This window comes from Eutrema salsugineum, unplaced genomic scaffold, assembly GCF_000478725.1.
Source record: "Eutrema salsugineum unplaced genomic scaffold, Eutsalg1_0 scaffold_4, whole genome shotgun sequence".
NCBI classification, from domain to species: Eukaryota; Viridiplantae; Streptophyta; class Magnoliopsida; order Brassicales; family Brassicaceae; genus Eutrema; species Eutrema salsugineum.
This window is the reverse complement of record NW_006256686.1, coordinates 2,035,165-2,054,817: the sequence shown is the minus strand read 5'-3', so window position 1 is coordinate 2,054,817 and position 19,653 is coordinate 2,035,165. Positions and strand designations below refer to the sequence as shown.

Sequence of the window (19,653 nt, the reverse complement as noted above, 5' to 3'; positions counted from 1 at the left end):
CGGATGAATTTGTAAGTTTTTCAAGTTTGAAAAGATTTACCGTATATTTCCTAAATTATTTATTTTATAAACCGTGTAGGGCAATCGCATCCTGTATACTATTCAATATGATATTATGGACAAATTCGAGTATGAATTGGTTGAAGGAGATTGGGTTTTTCTTGGTAATTTTGAAGTTACTGACAGAGTGATTCGTCCAAGTATATCATCAAACAACTATCATATACATTTCCTCGAGGATACCATTGTTGAGAAAACCGATCCGAAGTCTTCAAGAGGAATATACTCTTTTTGTGCATTCATGAATATTTTATATAGATTTATTCATACAGATAGATATCTTGGTATGTTTCTTACAGCTTTTTTTTTTTTAAATCGTTTATCTAAGGAACTCCAACATGTATTTAAAGGCAGTCCTTTATTGTTGCAGTTGATCTTCTCGGCGTTGTCACATTTGTTCAGAAACTTCAGTTAGGAGTTCCTATGTCTGATACATCAGACATACCCACGGAACGTCCACTTATTCGTTTTAAAATTCAAGATTTCAGGTCTGTACAACTTATTTCTCAGAACATCTGTTATTTGTATATTTTTTATAAAGTTTAAAATATAATAATAATGTTCTAAATGATTTAAATATACAGTGGAGAAACTTTGAAATGTATTGCTTGGAATAACTTGGCAAGGAAATTTGAAGATCTTTGGACGAATCGTGAAAGGTCTTCTAGGCATATTATTGTATTGCGATTTTTCTCTTTCACTAGATGGAGAGGTAACTATCTACCTCATTATTTGATATTTTTAATTAATTACAAGTTTTACATATATATTTTTTTTTCCAAATAGTGAGTATGTCTATGTATTTAGATGAATGGATAGTTGAATCGGAAAGATTCATATCTGATATTCTCGAGGATCCTCCTACCCCAGAAGTGGAAAGTGCAAGGTTGAGGTATGTTTATTCCATCGTTGATATTGTATCCTATATTATAATCTTTCTAAATATATGATAGTTATATTTCTTATTTTGACATAACGCTGATAATGATAAAAAAATTCTAATATTATTTCAAGCTTGCATTTTCAAATGATTTTCCTCCAGTCCACGATGAATATGAAGACCAGCCTCAGTAAAAGAAGTTGGTGTTTCTTATTTCTTATTTTTATAGTGTTAAACCATACTTCTAAATTATTCTGATCGTGACCAGCTCAGAGGAGGAGGAACCAGAGGTAGCTGGCAGGATTACTCGTTCCAGAGCTAGAGAGATGGCTAAGGAGGCTCACGCACTCATAGCTGCAGAGGACATCGATCAACTGGAGGCTGGAGCTCACATCTTCAATATCTCTATCTTGAAGAATGAAGAACCCAGTAACAATGACTAGGTAACTTAGGTGATGATTCTGTATTCTTTTCCTTGGTGAGGATTTTGGAAGGCAAGGAGGTTCTTCTCCAAGGTTTTTAACGAGGCAGAAATCATTGCTACGTCGAGTTACTTAGAAGTTGTTACTAATGGGTAATAATGTGAAAAGTCACAATGACTTGTGCACTAGTTGTTTTAGGCGCACCACTTAGGATTTAGAAGGGACGCCTCGCTGTTTTATTTTTTTAATCAAACTTCGTGTTGTTTTTATTTCAGACTTCATGTAGTTTTGTATTAGGGCTGCGATTTCTCTCTAACTCTATTTAAGAGAGAAAATCGCCTAAGTATTATTCAGTGAAGAATTTTGATCAAACTTTTAACGTGTTCTTCTCTCTTTGATTTCTGAGAACTAAAAACTCTGAAATTCGAATCTCTTAAAAACTAACTTGTTTACAAGAGATTCTTCTATCCCTCCATTTCATCGATATCATCTCATCATCAACCACAACCGATCATCACACCACGTCCACCCTCTCATCGCACTTGATCCGCTGAACCACCATCACCATCTTCGACTCGATTCTCAAGCCATCGCCACCATCGAATTGATCATCACCACCCATCACCTCATCGCTATAGTCTGTCCACAAATCGCAGCATCTGTTGCCTTTTCTTCAGAGTTGATCACCTAGGATCGTATCACGTGGTATCAGAGCCAACTCTGAACTAAAGGCTGAGCGAAACTCTAACCCTAATCTCTGTACTTTGAATTTTCGTTTCTGTGTTATTAGGGTTAGCGAATTCGATAGTTTGTGTGCATCGATCTGTTTCCTTTAATCGCTGTATCATTCGTTTTTTTGTTTTTGTTATTTGTTAGATCGTGTTTGTTTTAGTTTGTTTCGCTGCATCACTTCTATATCGTCGTTAGGTTGCATCGATCTGGTCTTTGCTGCTTATTCATTGTGTCGTGTGGTGTCCGAAATTTTGTTAGTTTTAGTTTCATTGCTTCGTATCGTGTCTAGGGTTTTGATAGTCTTCGTGTTTCGCAGTCGTTAGGAGTCTTCGAGTTGTCGTTTGCGTTTAGACCTTTAAGAATCTTGTATTTTCGTTCCTTACGTTAAAAAAAAAAAAAAAAATTTCGTTAAATTTCATTAGTTTCGTTAAGTTTGTTTTTAGATTTCGTGGGGATCTTTTAATTTTTTTTTATGATGCGTTTAGTTTTGCTGTTTTTGTGATTTCTTCTAGAACAAGTTACTGCGAGTTTTTTTTTAAATTTTTTTTCAGGTACCATGGAGCTTTCGGCTGAGGCAATGGAAGCTCTGAACCGAGCAATGTCTCAGCAAATCAAAGAAGCGAATCAAGCCATAGCAACTCAGCTCACCCAACAAATCGAACAACTCAACGACAAGTTCGAGACCAAGATGAGTGATCTGCTCAAAGATCTCAGTGCAAGTGGAGAAGAGTCGTCTCAAACTCCAACTCCGTCAGAAGCAATGCGCTTAGCTAAGGGTAAAGGGCATATAGGATCTTCCCGGAAACTTCCACGCCACCCAACACCTTCCGAAGCCAGGACTAAAGCTAAGTCCAGTCGAAGCCAGATTGGGGGCAGAGAGACTACGTTTAATCCGAGGAGGAATCCTACTGGTGCAGAACGAGATGGCCCAAGGGTAGATCGTCAGCACCGCCGAGAGGAATATATTGCTGGGCATCGAGTTACCCTGGAATCAGACCCAGAATACTATGAGGAGGACGAAGCTTCTGATCATAGCCGAGAAACTGTGAGACGAGATCGAGGCCGAGGACATGGTCGAGATTATGATCCTCTACGTCAGCAGCTGCGTCACATCAAAATCCAGTATCCTCCTTTCCATGGAACTAATGATCCCTAAGCTTATCTAGATTGGGAAAGGAAGATGGAGTCTAATTTTCTGGTCCAAGGAACTTACGAGCTCAACAAGGTGAAGATTGCAGTTTCGGAATTTCATGGGTATGCGCTTCTATGGTGGGAGCAGTTGGGAGTCACCAGAAACCGCCTTAGAGAACTTCCGATTACTACTTGGGATCAGCTTGTTATCCAGATGAGGAGGAGATTCGTTCCAGCCCATCATCAGCGCGAAATACTCAACAAGCTCAGGCCTCGTCCAAGGTACGAAGTTTGTTCGAGATTATTATCAAGAATTAGAAACTTTGCTCATTCGTGCAGATTTACGAGAAGGCGAAGATATGGTAATGTCGAGATTTCTTGGAGGACTTAACCGAGAAATTCAAGACAAGGTGGAACTTCAGGATTTCGCAGATATACAAGGGATGGTGCATAAGGCTGAATTGGTGGAATCTCAAGTCAAGAGGCGAATCATCAAGTCCACATTCACGCCTAGTGTACCTAAGCCTAAGGAGATCAGCAAGCCAGCTTACTCCAGAGACATCAAACCGCCCTCTAGTGGAGTTAGAGAAGAAGCTAAAGCTGAGTTCAAGCCTCGAGGTGGCACTTCTATCAGCAATGTGAGGTGTTTCAAATGTCAAGGAATGGGACATTACTCTCGAGATTGCCCAAACAAGAAGGTTTTCTTGTTACATGAGGGAGGAGAGATAGTTCCTCAAGAGGATTCAGAGGCCGAATATGAATTAGAGGAAGAGGAAGAAGCTGCTGCTGTGGGCGAGATGCTGGTTGCCAGAAGGACTTTGAGTGTTCAGAGTCAACCTGAAGAGACTTGTCAGCGAGAGAACCTGTTCCATACGAGATGCTTCATTCAAGGAAAAGTTTGTAGCCTGATCATAGATGGAGGAAGTTGTACTAATGCTGCAAGCGAAGAGATGGTTAAGAAGCTCCAGCTCAAGACTATTCCTCATCCAAGGCCGTATAAGCTTCAGTGGTTGAATGACAGTGGAGCCTTGACCGTATCTCAGCAAGTGATGGTTTCTCTATCCATTGGGAAGTATGAAGATGAGATTCTATGTGACGTCATTCCCATGGGTTCGAGTCATGTGTTGCTAGGCAGACCGTGGCAATCAGATCGTAGGGTGATACACGACAGTTACACCAACAAGCACTCATTCGAGTTCAAAGGTCGCAAAATTACCCTCCTACCTCTCACGCCTACCGAGATTTATCAAGATCAAATTCAAATGACGCTCAAGGAGAAGGAGAAAGTCGCCAACAGCCTCTACATAAACCACAATGAATTTTCTAAACTCTTTGATCCTGAAATGACTACTTTTATGTTTGTGTACAAGGAATCCCTTGTTAGTACTAACCCTTCACAGGAGCTTCCTAGTGCTATGTTTGAGATTTTTCAGGAATACAAGGACGTTTTTCCAGTCGAAATTCCACCAGGGCTACCTCCAATTCGCGGGATAGAGCATCAGATTGACTTGGTACCAGGATCAGCCTTACCTAACAGGCCAGCATACCGAACCAATCCTGTAGAGACTAAGGAGCTGCAGAAGCAAGTGGAAGAGCTGATGAGCAAGGGACATATTCGAGAAAGTTTGAGTCCATGTGCGGTTCCAGTCCTGTTGGTGCCAAAGAAAGATGGTTCCTGGAGGATGTGTGTAGACTGCCGAGCTATCAACAACATCACTGTGAAGTATCGGCATCCGATTCCAAGACTAGATGATATGCTGGATGAGCTCTGTGGATCGACATTCTTTTCGAAGATAGATTTGAAGAGTGGGTATCATCAGATCAGAATGAAGGAAGGGGACGAATGGAAGAAGGCGTTCAAGACAAAGCAAGGACTCTACGAGTGGCTAGTTATGCCGTTTGGTCTCACCAATGCTCCCAGCACCTTCATGAGATTAATGAACCATGCCCTGAGACCATTCATTGGCGTGTTCGTAGTGGTTTATTTCGACGATATCCTCATCTACAGTAAAGGTTTGGAAGAACATCTAGATCACATCAGATTGGTTCTTGATGTTCTTCGCTCTCAATCTCTCTTTGCTAATTTATTTAAATGTTCATTCTGCACTAATGAAATTGTTTTCTTAGGCTTTGTAGTAAGTGCAGGAGGAGTTAAAGTAGATGAAGAGAAGATAAAAGCTATCAAGGAGTGGCCAACCCCCAAGAATATTGGAGAAGTCCGAAGTTTCCATGGCTTAGCAGGATTCTACAGGCGTTTTGTTCGTGATTTCAGCACCATAGCCGCGCCCTTAACAGAAGTGATCAAGAAAGACGTGGGGTTCAAGTGGGGAGAAGCGCAAGAACAGGCTTTTACAGCCCTTAAAGAGAAGCTTATCAATTCGCCCTTACTAGTACTTCCTGATTTTACTAAGACTTTTGAGATTGAATGCGATGCTTCTGGTGTAGGTATTGGAGCAGTTCTTATGCAGGACAAGAAGCCCGTCGCTTACTTCAGCGAAAAGTTAGGAGGATCAACGCTGAATTATCCCACGTATGACAAAGAGTTATACGCATTGGTTCGAGCTCTCCAGACGTGGCAGCATTACCTATGGCCTAAGGAATTCGTCATTCATACCGATCACGAGTCTCTAAAGCACCTCAAGGGTCAGCAGAAGCTTAACAAAAGACATGGGCGATGGATGGAGTTCATTGAGACATTCCCCTACATTGTTAAGTACAAAAAAGGTAAAGATAATGTGGTCGCAGACGCATTATCCCGGAGGTACACTCTTATTTCGACTTTAACATCAAAGTTGATTGGATTTGAACACATTATAGATCTTTATGAATCTGATACTGACTTTTCTGAGAGCTATGCCAAATGTCATAAGTTTGCCTGTGAGAAATTTTATAGACAGGACGGATACTTGTTCTTCAGTAACCGATTGTGCATACCACGAGGATCTATTCGAGAGTTACTGGTACGAGAAGCTCATGGAGGTGGATTAGCTGGACATTTCGGTGTCACAAAGACACTTCTTGGGCTACAAGAGCACTTCTACTGGCCGAACATGAAGAAGGACGTTGAGAAAATCTGCTCTAGATGTGTCATATGTAAGATGGCTAAGAGTAAAGTTCAACCTCACGGTTTGTATACTCCTTTGCCTATTCCTTCTCAACCTTGGACTAATATCTCTATGGATTTTGTAGTTGGCTTACCTCGCACCAGAAATGGTAGAGATTCTATTTTTGTAGTTGTTGACAGGTTTAGCAAGATGGCTCACTTCATCGCTAGCCACAAGACAGATGATGCTGTGAATGTAGCTAACTTGTTTTTCAGGGAAGTAGTACGACTGCATGGAATGCCACAGGTTATCGTTTCAGATCGAAACACGAAGTTCTTAGGACACTTTTGGCGAACGCTTTGGGCTAAGCTGGGAACAAAGCTCTCATTCTCAACTACGTGTCATCCTCAGACCGATGGACAGACCGAGGTGGTGAATAGAACATTGTCCACACTTCTAAGGACATTGGTGAAAAGTAACCTCAAGACATGGGAAGAGTGCCTGCCTCATGTCAAGTTTGCTTACAATCACGCTAAGCATTCTGCTACTCTCTTTTCTCCTTTTGAAATTGTATATGGGTTTAATCCACAATCACCTCTAGACTTGATCCCTTTTCCTTTAAGTGGAAAATGCAGCTTGAATGGCAAGGAGAAAGCTGAACAGGTCCGAAGAATACATGCTAAGGCTAAGGAGAACATCGAGAAGAAGACAAAGCAGTATGAGAAGCATGCCAACAAAGGACGAAAGGAGCTGATTTTCGAAGAAGGAGATCTGGTGTGGATCCATCTGAGGAAGGAGCGATTTCCAGCTGAGCGAAAGAACAAGCTAATGCCCAGAGTTGATGGACCATTCGCAGTCATCAAAAGAATCAACAACAACGCCTATCAGATTGATCTTCAAGGTAAGTATGATGTTTCTGATGCTTTCAATGTTTCTGACTTGCTTCCTTATGTTGCAGATTCAGATTTGAGGACAAATCCTTTTCAAGAGGGAGAGGATGATATGATCGTGACCAGCTCAGAGGAGGAGGAACCAGAGGTAGCTGGCAGGATTACTCGTTCCAGAGCTAGAGAGATGGCTAAGGAGGCTCACGCACTCATAGCTGCAGAGGACATCGATCAACTGGAGGCTGGAGCTCACATCTTCAATATCTCTATCTTGAAGAATGAAGAACCCAGTAACAATGACTAGGTAACTTAGGTGATGATTCTGTACTCTTTTCCTTGGTGAGGATTTTGGAAGGCAAGGAGGTTCTTCTCCAAGGTTTTTAACGAGGCAGAAATCATTGCTACGTCGAGTTACTTAGAAGTTGTTACTAATGGGTAATAATGTGCAAAGTCACAATGACTTGTGCACTAGTTGTTTTAGGCGCACCACTTAGGATTTAGAAGGGACGCCTCACTGTTTTATTTTTTTAATCAAACTTCGTGTTGTTTTTATTTCAGACTTCATGTAGTTTTGTATTAGGGCTGCGATTTCTCTCTAACTCTATTTAAGAGAGAAAATCGCCTAAGTATTATTCAGTGAAGAATTTTGATCAAACTTTTAACGTGTTCTTCTCTCTTTGATTTCTGAGAACTAAAAACTCTGAAATTCGAATCTCTTAAAAACTAACTTGTTTACAAGAGATTCTTCTATCCCTCCATTTCATCGATATCATCTCATCATCAACCACAACCGATCATCACACCACGTCCACCCTCTCATCGCACTTGATCCGCTGAACCACCATCACCATCTTCGACTCGATTCTCAAGCCATCGCCACCATCGAATTGATCATCACCACCCATCACCTCATCGCTATAGTCTGTCCACAAATCGCAGCATCTGTTGCCTTTTCTTCAGAGTTGATCACCTAGGATCGTATCAAAACTGGGATGTATTTGAACATACTTTCGTATATTTGTAATAAAATATTTAGTATTTATTTATGGTAATCTTTAATTGCCATTTTACTTATGTCCTTTAATATTATTGTATTTATCGTTTATATATTTTACATGTATATAGTTATAGTTTTGGATATAACATATACCATCTATATATAGAATTCATTTGAATTTAGAAATGTTACTTCCTTTATAGACATTTTCTTCCATCCAATATTTTACATTGCCATAATAATAAGATATTGCCAAATTATACAACTACAATATTTTAACGGCCATTTTTCATATTATCCCAAATTTAGTACCATACCAATTTATTACGGTAGATTTGGAAATTATATTTATTACGAGCCTTTATGAGTTTCCTTATTTATAATTATGCCACATGATGCAACTATAACGTTTCTTACGCAATTGACAACGTTTTCTCAATATTGATCTTTTTTTTGGGTCCAATGCTCACTATTGATCTATTAACAACTTTACGTGTAAGAGTAATTTTAAATTAATTCCGATTGACGTTTTCATTTTAGTGCTGACAACTACTGTTAAGCTTTTCTCATTACCTTTGGAGTTGAATGTAAAATATTATATAAATTATCGATGTTTTAATGTTTGTGGATTATAATCAATGTAGCAGATGAGCTTATAATCTTACGAATCAATACACATATATGAGAAAGTGAATTAGGAGAATAATTATTTTTTATTTTATTCAAGATAATTAAGGTACAAAAAAAACAAAAAAAAAACAGAGATAATTTTAGCTAAACTTCGAAGTTTCTCCTTCCACATTTATTCTTATGTGCCTATAATATTCAAAAATATATTATGTAGTTAACTTCAAATATATTAGTTAAACAAATCAATGTATTAATGGAATATTAACAGCTTACCCACGGAGATGTATCTAGGTAGCGGGTTTATGTCTTAATGAAGCCGCATTCTATACATTTCAAACCTATCTCCAGATCGAGATGGAGATCGTGTTTTCCGTTCTTGAAACGTTCCTTTGGATCATCAGTCAATTTTTCTTCATCAAGCTGCAGATATTACATATTGATATGAACATCCAATAATACAGAAATCGTCAATAAAACGGGATAATTTAAAGTTTAAATTACCTCAGAAGGAACCTCGATGGCCTTCGCAGTTGATTTGCTCAGAAAGTCATTCATCTCTTCCCACATATTATTTTGCTCCATCTCTGATTCAGAAATTGGAGGAGGTGATGGTGTTTCTTCCACACCAAATCTCATGTTCAATAGTGGTTGATTAATTTTTAGTAATCTGTTTTCATCATAACGTTTTTCTTGGTGATTCTCCATTTTTTTCTAATCTCTTATCAGGCGTTTAGGATTGCAGAGTAAATTTTATAAGTATTTTTATAATAGAAGCTACCTCATATTTTATATAGGATATGGTAGTTAAAAAATATTCAATGTCAACAAATTTCTATGTTTTCTTGGGAATACTGTTTCAACCAACCAGTTTGACTTTTTCACTTTCGCTTTTGATAAATGGACATAATATTTACACAAGTTTTCTTCGTCCAGTTCACATAACTTGTCTCATACAAAAATGTTTAAAATTTTGAATTTTCCTTTTTACAGTTTGATTTAAACCGCAATATATGATAACATAATATTGTGCTCCGATAATTTCGAACTAATATTCTTATGAAGCAATTATGTATATTGAATTTTCTAACCATATATTATGGATTTTTAAAAATATAATATGAAGGATATTGATATATTGTTGTTACTTTCTATAACGAGATGCATATTGCAATCTTTAACTTATTCGTATATTCGTGTATGCCCTATTTAATCCATCTATATATTCACATCATACTTTTGTGAACTGCAACTTCATTTGTTATCTTGAAAAAAAATCTCAATATTCTCTATTTCTACTGCTATGAACAGGATAGGTAAGCCTTCTGCGTCCAACTTTATTCTATTAAGAATCCTTGGTATAGAACTATATATAGAGACTTACCCTTTATAACTTCTTATCATACATTATTTGTTTCCTTTTAACTGTTTTAACAAGTTCTTATAATTGTTTTCAGAAATTATTCAATTTCATCTACCAAGAACAAATTCTCCCAAGCAAAACAAGATGGACAAACTAATGAAAAATACAAAATTTATTGCTTGGATGAAGTGTAACAAGATATACCCAACTGCCAGATTCCTGCTCTACACTGAATTATCACATCAATTTTTCTTGAATGCCACATTGCATGAGTGGAGGCCACGGGTGAAGGGTTCAGGAAATCCAACTATTCTTCAACAATATTCAATTTATGATGGGAAAATTTTTTATTTGGGTTGTCTGTTGAATATCATTAGAGGTCCTCGCAGGTATGAAGATATCCGAACAGTTAATAGTGTTGTATACGACACCTTCAGAGAAGCTTGCTATGCAATGGGGTTATTCCCGGTCAATTAAATTTATATGTCTTTCTTAAGATTAATTTTAAAGTTGCATGCTGAATCTTTATTTTACTTTCATTTTGCTGTTTTTCATCGTCTTAATTTTTTAAATTACTTTTTTATACTGAATATATGAAATAGTAAGGTAAATCATCTACTAAATACTACATTTGCAATCGTTACATATTACATAATTAATACAACAGTCAACCAATTAACATTTCATTAAATATACCGTAACTTATAATTTATAATTTAGTTAATAAACTGTTATCATTGTAAGTTTAAAGTATTGTTGATACGGATTAATCGTAACTTAGTTGTTAATAAGATAAAATATATCTCGAATTTTGGAAATCTCTAATAAAATTGATCAACTTTTTAAATTTCAAATTTAAATGAAATACATAATATAGAAAAATGCGATTTGTTGTTATTTTATATAATTGCTGCGATGAGAAATAATAAATCTAACATTTCTACAAATTTGGAAAATCGTAATATTTCAAATTAAAAAATACCAATTAAAAGGTTTGTATGTCTTACACAATATTGGATACCATTCGATGTAAATAACAATTTTTTACATAAGCACGGACAGTTTTTTTTTTAAATTCCAGTGAATAATAAAAATATCAACAATAGCAAAAACTTATGGAAAACGGTATACATTTCTCATTACCTACTGATCAAAATAACTTGTATCTCTACTCTATCCAGAATTTGGTATAAAGTACTAACAATATACTTCCTGTCGAAAGTGAGATTTCAGAAGTAATATAATTACAATAACTCTATGGCGACACAATGAATAAAATTACTTATTCTGATGTGTTTCTCCACAGATGCACAAGAAATATTATGTAGGAAAACGTGTTTTTTCTTTCATATAAACATATTTTTTGTACGTCTGTGTGAGGATCACATGAGAAGAATAATTGTAGTATGGGTTGTGTCTGAGTGAGTAATTGTTTGCTTAGTTAGTTGATCAAAATTCTCTTATGGTGTGTATTTATAGAATTCATACAGAGTAACTCCTCATTTTTTTTCGCTGTGTTTCATATTTCCCAAAAGTCCTTTATAATTAAAACATATTAAATAACATTTGACTGATTTATCACAATTTCCAAATGAAGATACAATTCGAAATAAATGAATACATCTTCACATATAATCTATAAAATATGTTCATATATGTCACATTTCGATGAATAACTTACGAATATTAAATTAATGTATGTATTCCTAATTACATGTATTCTTCATCTGCACTTTCTTCATTATACATACCTAATTATAATTACTTAGAATTTATAACTGCAAACATGAGCCAATTGTAAGACACAATCCAATTCTTCTACTAATAACATACCATTCGGCCCAAAATTAGTAACATTCTACCCACACACACTGTCAAATATCAATATTATAAAATTCGACCTAAAAAACTTAACAATATACCCAATAAAAGTAAAATTTTAAATAACATTCAAGCCTGAACATGTGTGCGGGCCAGTATCCTAGTATTTATATTATATGATAATAAAACGAACGAGTTAGAATTATGATTTTATAATCATAATTTATTTTGGATTAATATAAACAAGCGGATTCAAATTATATTTATATAATCATGATCTTCTTTAGTATTATAAAAAATTAAATCCACAAAAAATTATATCTAAACATAAAAGTAAATATTATTCACTTATTAGAAACATATATCTATAAAAGTATTTATATCTAAACTCAAAAACCACAATTATATTACAAAATTCAATAAACAAGAAAAAGAATTTTCATGTGGGCACATGGGATAAAATCTAGTTAACAATTGTTTTTGAATTGAAAATCTATAAACATTAACATAGTATCAAAAATCCAAACATACAACTGCCGAACAGAAAAAAAATCATCCAACCAAAAATTTATCCACAATATAATTGATCTAAAGTGAATTGTGTCGATTCGAGATGGAAATTGTAACATCCCACACCCAGCCCAATTAGAGGAGGCCCAGCAAATCTAGGCCCACTCCAGAAACCCTAATATAAATAGGGAATTAGGAGTTAATGAGCCTCATTCTACCTCTAATTACCCTAGCCCCCAAAGAAAAGAAAGTGAGAGAGAGAAGGAGAAGCTGCACGCCGCGGCCGCCGAGGAGGGAAGCCCGCCGCCGGAGAAGGGTGCCGCCTCCGCCGCTTGCCGAGAGAAGAAGGAGCACTCGCCTGCCTCCACCTTCTCAGAAGTTGCTTGATTCTTTTGCCTCTTCTAGTTCTCCTTAATCTCAGATCTGCTTTTAGGCCAAGGTGAGGATTAGATCTAGGTCTTTCTTCTTATCCCTTTATTTTCTTCTGGTGTGTTGAGTCTAGATCTGGTGGGACAGGTCTGTCTTCTTGTGCATCTAGGCAGATCCATATATATATATATATATAACTAATAAGATCTAGGATCTCATTAGAGGAAGAACCAGCATGATTGATTGACAACCCTGTTGATTGGTTAGTGATTGGTAGAAGTCCTAAAGGTCATAGTCTGTTTCTGGTATAGTGATGTGCCGAATGCAGACATGTTTGCTGGGTTATGTGCCGTCTGTGTGACCGTGGCAATAATCCATTCATCCGGTGGAGTGATGACCCACGGGGCTGTCCATGTGGCATGCCGGGATTGGACTGTCTGTGTGACAGGGTCTCTGTCTGTGTGACAGGGCGTCTGTCTGTGTGACAGGGTGAGATGTCGACCTGTGTCCGAGTGACAAGGTGGTTTGGCCTATTGAGAGGCGGGATCGGAGACATCACTGCTTGTTAGTTGCTTGTGCACTTGTAGAGTGCTTGTTTGGTTTCATTAGATTTATTCTTAATATGTTGGTGGAAATAAATGAATAAGGCGGGAGCCTGGTTTGGTTCTCACTGAGTAATTCTCCCAAATTACTCACCCTCTCTCTCTCTAAATTCCGATGTGCAGGTGATTGTGATTGTGATTGTGATTGTGATTCTGATTGTGATGATGTCTGGGAAGAACTAGACGAGTAATTCTAGTGTGGTGTGCCTTCAGAAATGGAGGAAGTTTTATTGTTTTTAAGAACTATTTCACCTATCTTTTTAAGACAATGTTTCTCTTTTATTTTGGATTAATAAGTTATTTCATTTCTATTGTAAGACTTGGATTTGGGTTTGGATTTGAATAAAAAACAATAAGTTATTTGGAATTGGTTTGGTTTAGGTTAGTTAATATCCTGGTTTATTCTGGTTTCCTCCGGAACCAGAAATCGGGGTGTTACAGAAATGATCTTATAATATGATTATGTTGATACAAATGGATAGAAAACTCATTATTTCAAAAAGAGTTTCCACAAAAATATATATACAAAACATGGATCAGCTTACTTATTTATTTTATCTTACTTTTCGTGGGAGTTGTTTTAGATATTTATTTTAAAAGCATACCAAATTCTCCACAAAGAGATAAAACCAAGGCACAAAAAGAAAATTCTATTTATAAAATTTATGCTACCACTAAGCCACAACACCTTTTGAGTCCTTTTACTTATTGCCGGTTAATATTAAATTTTAAGGTTATAAACCCTATAACATTTTCATTCTTGGAAATCTAACTGTCTAAGGAAAGTAGCTGTGCACATGTATATAGTATAATAGTGAGTATGTCACGTTGCACCAATCTATAAAATCCCTTAATTTCCTCATATTCATATCCATGAAACAGTACATTTTGAGTGGCATCATAATACTAAATAGAATAAGAAAAGAAGGAATTATGGATCGACATGTTAATTGGAAGACAGACTGGAGAATGTCAATTTCATTTATCTTCCAACCATCACTACTCCCTGTCTCACACCATAGCTTTTTATACAATAATATATCCACTTAATTTAATATTATGAATATTTTTTTTTATGAAATTTGGTTGGTTTGTAATTTTTATTTTTAAAATTAAGATAGGGAAAAATACCATTTAAATCCCCAACTTTCAAATTTCAGCCAAATTAAGCATTAATTATCGACTGAACACTTTAAAACATGAAGTTATGTTGACTTTCGTTTTAAATCTCAAACTTTGTTTGATTCGGCCAAATTAAGCATGCTGTGAACTCGATTAACAGACTTTTTAACGGGGTTATCTAAACATCTGTTAAACTAAAAAAGACACCGCTTCCACACACAAAAAAAACTCCAAATCGATTCAAGTCTCAAATCGATTTCAAACCCTAATTCCCAAAATCGATTTCTCTCTATTTCTCTTGATTCTTCATTGAAATCCCACTCCCACTTGGCTTGTTCTTGTTTGATTTTTATATGGCTCTATCTCACCATGACAAGACGGAAACGTAAGAAGAATACAACATCTCGAGATAATGACAGGTTTAATTTGGAAGAGAATCGAAGAGGGCAAGTGGGATCTCGATGAGAATGGAGAGAAATAGAGAGATGAATTTCGATTTTGAGAGAAATCTAATTTGGGAATTAGGGTTTGCAATCAATTTGAGGGTTTTTGTTTAAGAAACTGTGTCGTTTTATAATTTAACAGATGTTTAGAAGAGGATTTAACCCCGTTAAAAAAGTCTGTTAATCGAGTTCACGGCATGCCTAATTTGGCCGAGTCAAACAAAGTTTGAGATTTAAAACGAAAGTCAACATAATTTCATGCTTTAAAGTGTTCAGTCGATAGTTAGTGCTTAATTTGGCTGAAATTTAAAAGTTGGGGATTTAAATGGCATTTTTCCCAATTAAGATATCAACTGCAAAATAAATATATTAAAGAAGCATAGAGAGAGTTGTGTGTTTCTCTATTGATATCAGTTTTAAGAGGAAGGATAAATCATGAACTAGAAAAATAAACTACAATACGTTTATTGAATACCTTTGGCGAAGAGATGTGATTCATGGGCACATCAGTTTGGGCTGACCACGGCTCCTTCCATGCACACCAAGCCTTAAAGTACGAGATATAAAGGTTTACATAATGATCTTCTAGGAGGTGTTTCGTTTAACCTCTTGGTGCGAGCCAGGACGCATGCTATTCCATAAAATTTGTTTCATCATTGTGAGACCCTGTTCTTGTCTTCCCTTCCGAGAACCAGACGGATCGGGTATAACCTACAGTGAAACCCTGATCCCGTTTTCATTTAGATTGGCTATCAACTCTTAATGCCCCAACCGCCCCTTTCAGTGAGCTCAACGCTCTCTCTAGGCACGTGGCCATAACGTCTTCTCTTTAGGTCCGTTGGTCCAACGTCCTCTTTTCTAGGTCCGTTGGTCCACTACTGTCTGACGGTCGGTGTGTTAGTTTAGGAGGCTCGTAAGACTTGTATATCACCCATCCTAAAATTTTTCTCACCTTAAGCACGCTTAACTCTGGAGTTCTCTTAAGACCAGTGCCTGAAAAGATAAGTGCACTTTTGATGACATAGATATCCAAATCAATTCTTATAAGCCTCCACATATACCAAAAATCGGGATGTTACAATTCTCCCCAAATTCCAAGGAATTTGTCCTCGAATTCTCTCTAACTCAACTAGTCCCAAGACGCCACCCGGGTCAGAGCCGGTTGGCTAACCTTGGCTCTTATATTAATTGTGAGTCCCTGTTCCCGTCTTTCCTTCTGTGAACTAGACGGACCGGCTATTACCTACACTGAGACCCCGATCATGTCTTTCATCTGGATTGGATATCAACTCTTAACGCCCCAAGCGCCCCTCCCAGTGAGTCCAACAACCTCTCTCTAGGTCCGTGGGCCCAACATCCTCTCTTTAGCTGTTGGCCCAACATCCTCTTTTTTCCTGTTGGCCCACCACTGTCCGACGATCAGTGAGTTAGTACGGAAGGCTCGTAAGACTTGTCTACTGTCCCTGCAATCACCACATGATCTTTTTCCGTGCTTTTGTCCTCACTCATATGGTACCGTGGACCAAACTTAAGCACGCTTAACTCTGGAGTTCTCTTAAGACCATTTCCCGAATATGATAATGACAGAAGTAACCAAATCAATTCTTATAAGCCTCTCCACATATACCAAAAATTGGGATGTTACAATCATATTGCTGATAATTGTAATACTTGATTATGTTGTGAAAGTCATGGCTCTCTTGTAAAATTTGGAAAGGAACTTGATTTATTACATAAGGAAGCAGTGATTAGCTCAGATCACTATTGTTCATGTGTTTGCTTGTGAAACTCTTCCTCTTCATGCATCTACTGACTCTTCCCAAAAGAAGGATGCTACTCTTGACCTTGCCATCTTATCTTCTCCCGCGGCTTATTCCTCAGTCTCTATTTTTCAATGAATCTAAAAAAATTTGGTTTTCAGAATATTTTTAGAATCAACAAATCACAAACCTAGTCCTATAAGATTCCGCTACGTCACATGTGGATGTGGTGCTACATATCCCTAAGAATTTGACCATCTCTTCTTGAACTAAAGGCAACAGTTTTTGACAATTGCTCAATTATATGGACCATTAATATTCTCGTCAATATTTAAACATTACAGAACTTTGGTTTTGAGCCCGGATCGAGTATTTGGTATTATGACGTCAAACCCATTAGACTACGAGGCCGGCCAATTACTTTGTTACTTATACCGAAGACTCATATATAAGTTCTTTCGTAAGTATTTTTGGTAATATAAATTGTGTTTTGGCACCCAAATTTAACATGTACTACGACAAATGTTATTGAAATACGATCCAATCATGTATGTTTTGTTTCCAATTTTAACTAGAATCCAATAAGTTCTAATAACTTGGAACTTATCATTAGAACTATGATTGAACCTATGTTATAGCGGGAGATAATTTCGTAAAATTTATTTTGATACTTTTAAAAATTTTCAAATATATGAACTAATTATTATAAATAAAATTATCAAAGTAAACTAACCTGTTTACTTAACATATTTTGTAATAGACTAAAAGATAAACTTAAACTTAATCCGTTTTAACTTTTAATTTGAGATATATTCAAATAAAATATTACAAATTATAGTAAAAAATATTCTAAGATTTTTAATAGATGTTTTTCTTTCAATATATATATATTAATTATTATTTAATAATAATAAATGTTATAATATTGTAATAATTAAAAATAATTGACATCTTATTTAAAGAAAACTTTTTGTATTTTTCAATATTTTGAAGAGAATATATCATTTTTTATTTTAAATATATTTTGTTATTTGTATAGCATTTCATATAATAACTTAAAAAATAAAATTAATTTTTTCGAATGACTTCTTTAATAATAGTATAGAGTCATAGAGATCTAGAAAAAAAAATTATAAGAAAATACATATCTCCATATAATCATAATTAATGAACTGTTCAAAGATATAAAATAATTCATAGCAAATTTCAGATGGATTAAATCGGAATCGCAGTAATAAAAAAAGTCTCTCTCTTTCCTCCTTTTTTCTCTCTTGCGATCTCTAGAGTTTTCCCACCGTTTCACCGCTTCTGATCAGATCGATGATTTTCACTTTGCTGAACGCGGTTTTCACTTCCAGTACACCAGATTCCTCTGTTCTTTATCAATTTGGATAAAAATCTGTGGTTGGATCTCCAAAAACTCAGTCTGGATTCGGACAGAGCTCCCTTGAAGCTGGCTGTGGAAGCAAAAAACAAGAGAAAAGCAGATCATCGACTAAGCTTAATTGTCAAAGCTCTCAATCCAAAACACCAAAATCCAGCAGGAATCAGAGTTATGATGCCAAAAGCCTGGAAGCTCGATGGAAGAATCACCAGCAGAACCAATGAAGATAACATGGTTCAGTTCTTCTTCAGGCATGAGCATCAACTCAATCAACCCTGGAACTATAGAGACTGGATGCTTGTGGTAGATTGATGGACCAGAAGATTTTATCCAGACTTCTCCAAATAATTAAATTGGATAAATCCTCAACATACCAGATGACTCCAGGGAAGATCGAGCAATTAGAGAAATTGGAGGCGTTTTTGAGCATATCAGAGAGGTATTCATTATCCAACCAACCTTTGATCAAGAAGGAGAGGTTTAGGTAAGAGTTCTCATGGATGCTTATGGTCATTTGATTTTTACTCGCTTTATTCATTTTGATGACCAATGGGAACCAATCCTTATTCGGTTCCGATTTGAGAAATTTCGTAAATTCTGTTCTACCTGTGGAGCACTTACTCATGAGAAAACAGGCTGTAACTTCCGACTTCAACCTCGGAACCCTATACAAGCAATTCCTCAACTGCCTCCAATCCAACAAGAGCAGTAAGTGAATCAGAAACAAAACGATAATCCTATGGAACCACAACATGATTCTCCAGAACAAACAGCAGATGATACCATGGGTGAAAACGTTGAATCAAACCTATGAATAGATATGTCTGGAGCTCTAATGCTTACATGTTCAATGGATGACTTGATGAATTTTCTCAACCCCAATGATATCCAGATGAACTCAAAACAGTCTAACACTATCAGAGAAATCGGCTCAACATCAGCAGCAGTTCCTGTTAGAGGAAATCAGAAGACGCTGCAGATGAAAATTCTACAAACAGGAAGAAGACCAAAGGAAGCTTCACAGAAAAGGAAAAAAGGGAGGTGGTAACCCCAAAACCACCACTTCCAGAATGAGGCTTCTGCACTGGAATTGTCAAGGTTTGAGGAACCCCTTGACAATTCCTTATCTCGAGGATATCAACCGTAAATAGAAATCTGATATCTTGTTCCTCGTAGAAACGAAGAATAAAGATAGTTATGTAAATCATATTGGCGATGAACTTCACTTCAATCATTAAATTTTGGTCTCACCTGATGTTTTAAGTAGAGACTTAGCTATCTTTTGGCAGAATACAATAGAGTGAAATTTCCTCTCTCCACCAGTACTCTATTACACGGATATGGTTGTAACAGAAGGTTCAGTTATGTTTTACCTCATGTATGTTTATGGACATCCTGAAAGAAAGCCGTGACAACAACTATGGAACAAGATGATTGAATGGGTACAAAGAGGATTCTATTGAAGCAAACCAAAAATAGTATTGGGAGACTTTAATGAG

General features: G+C 36.4%; 1 protein-coding gene across 1 annotated transcript; it reads left to right on the top strand.

Moving 5' to 3' along the window:
* Nucleotides 1-2,650: 2,650 nt before the first annotated feature.
* LOC112084355 lies at nt 2,651-6,215 on the top strand (the record flags this gene model as incomplete). The annotated part of the gene is made up of 2 exons (XM_024153475.1): nt 2,651-3,028; nt 5,679-6,215. Coding segments are annotated over exons 1-2 (915 nt in total), but the record flags the coding sequence as incomplete, so codon positions are not given.
* Between the last annotated feature and the right edge of the window lie 13,438 nt (nt 6,216-19,653).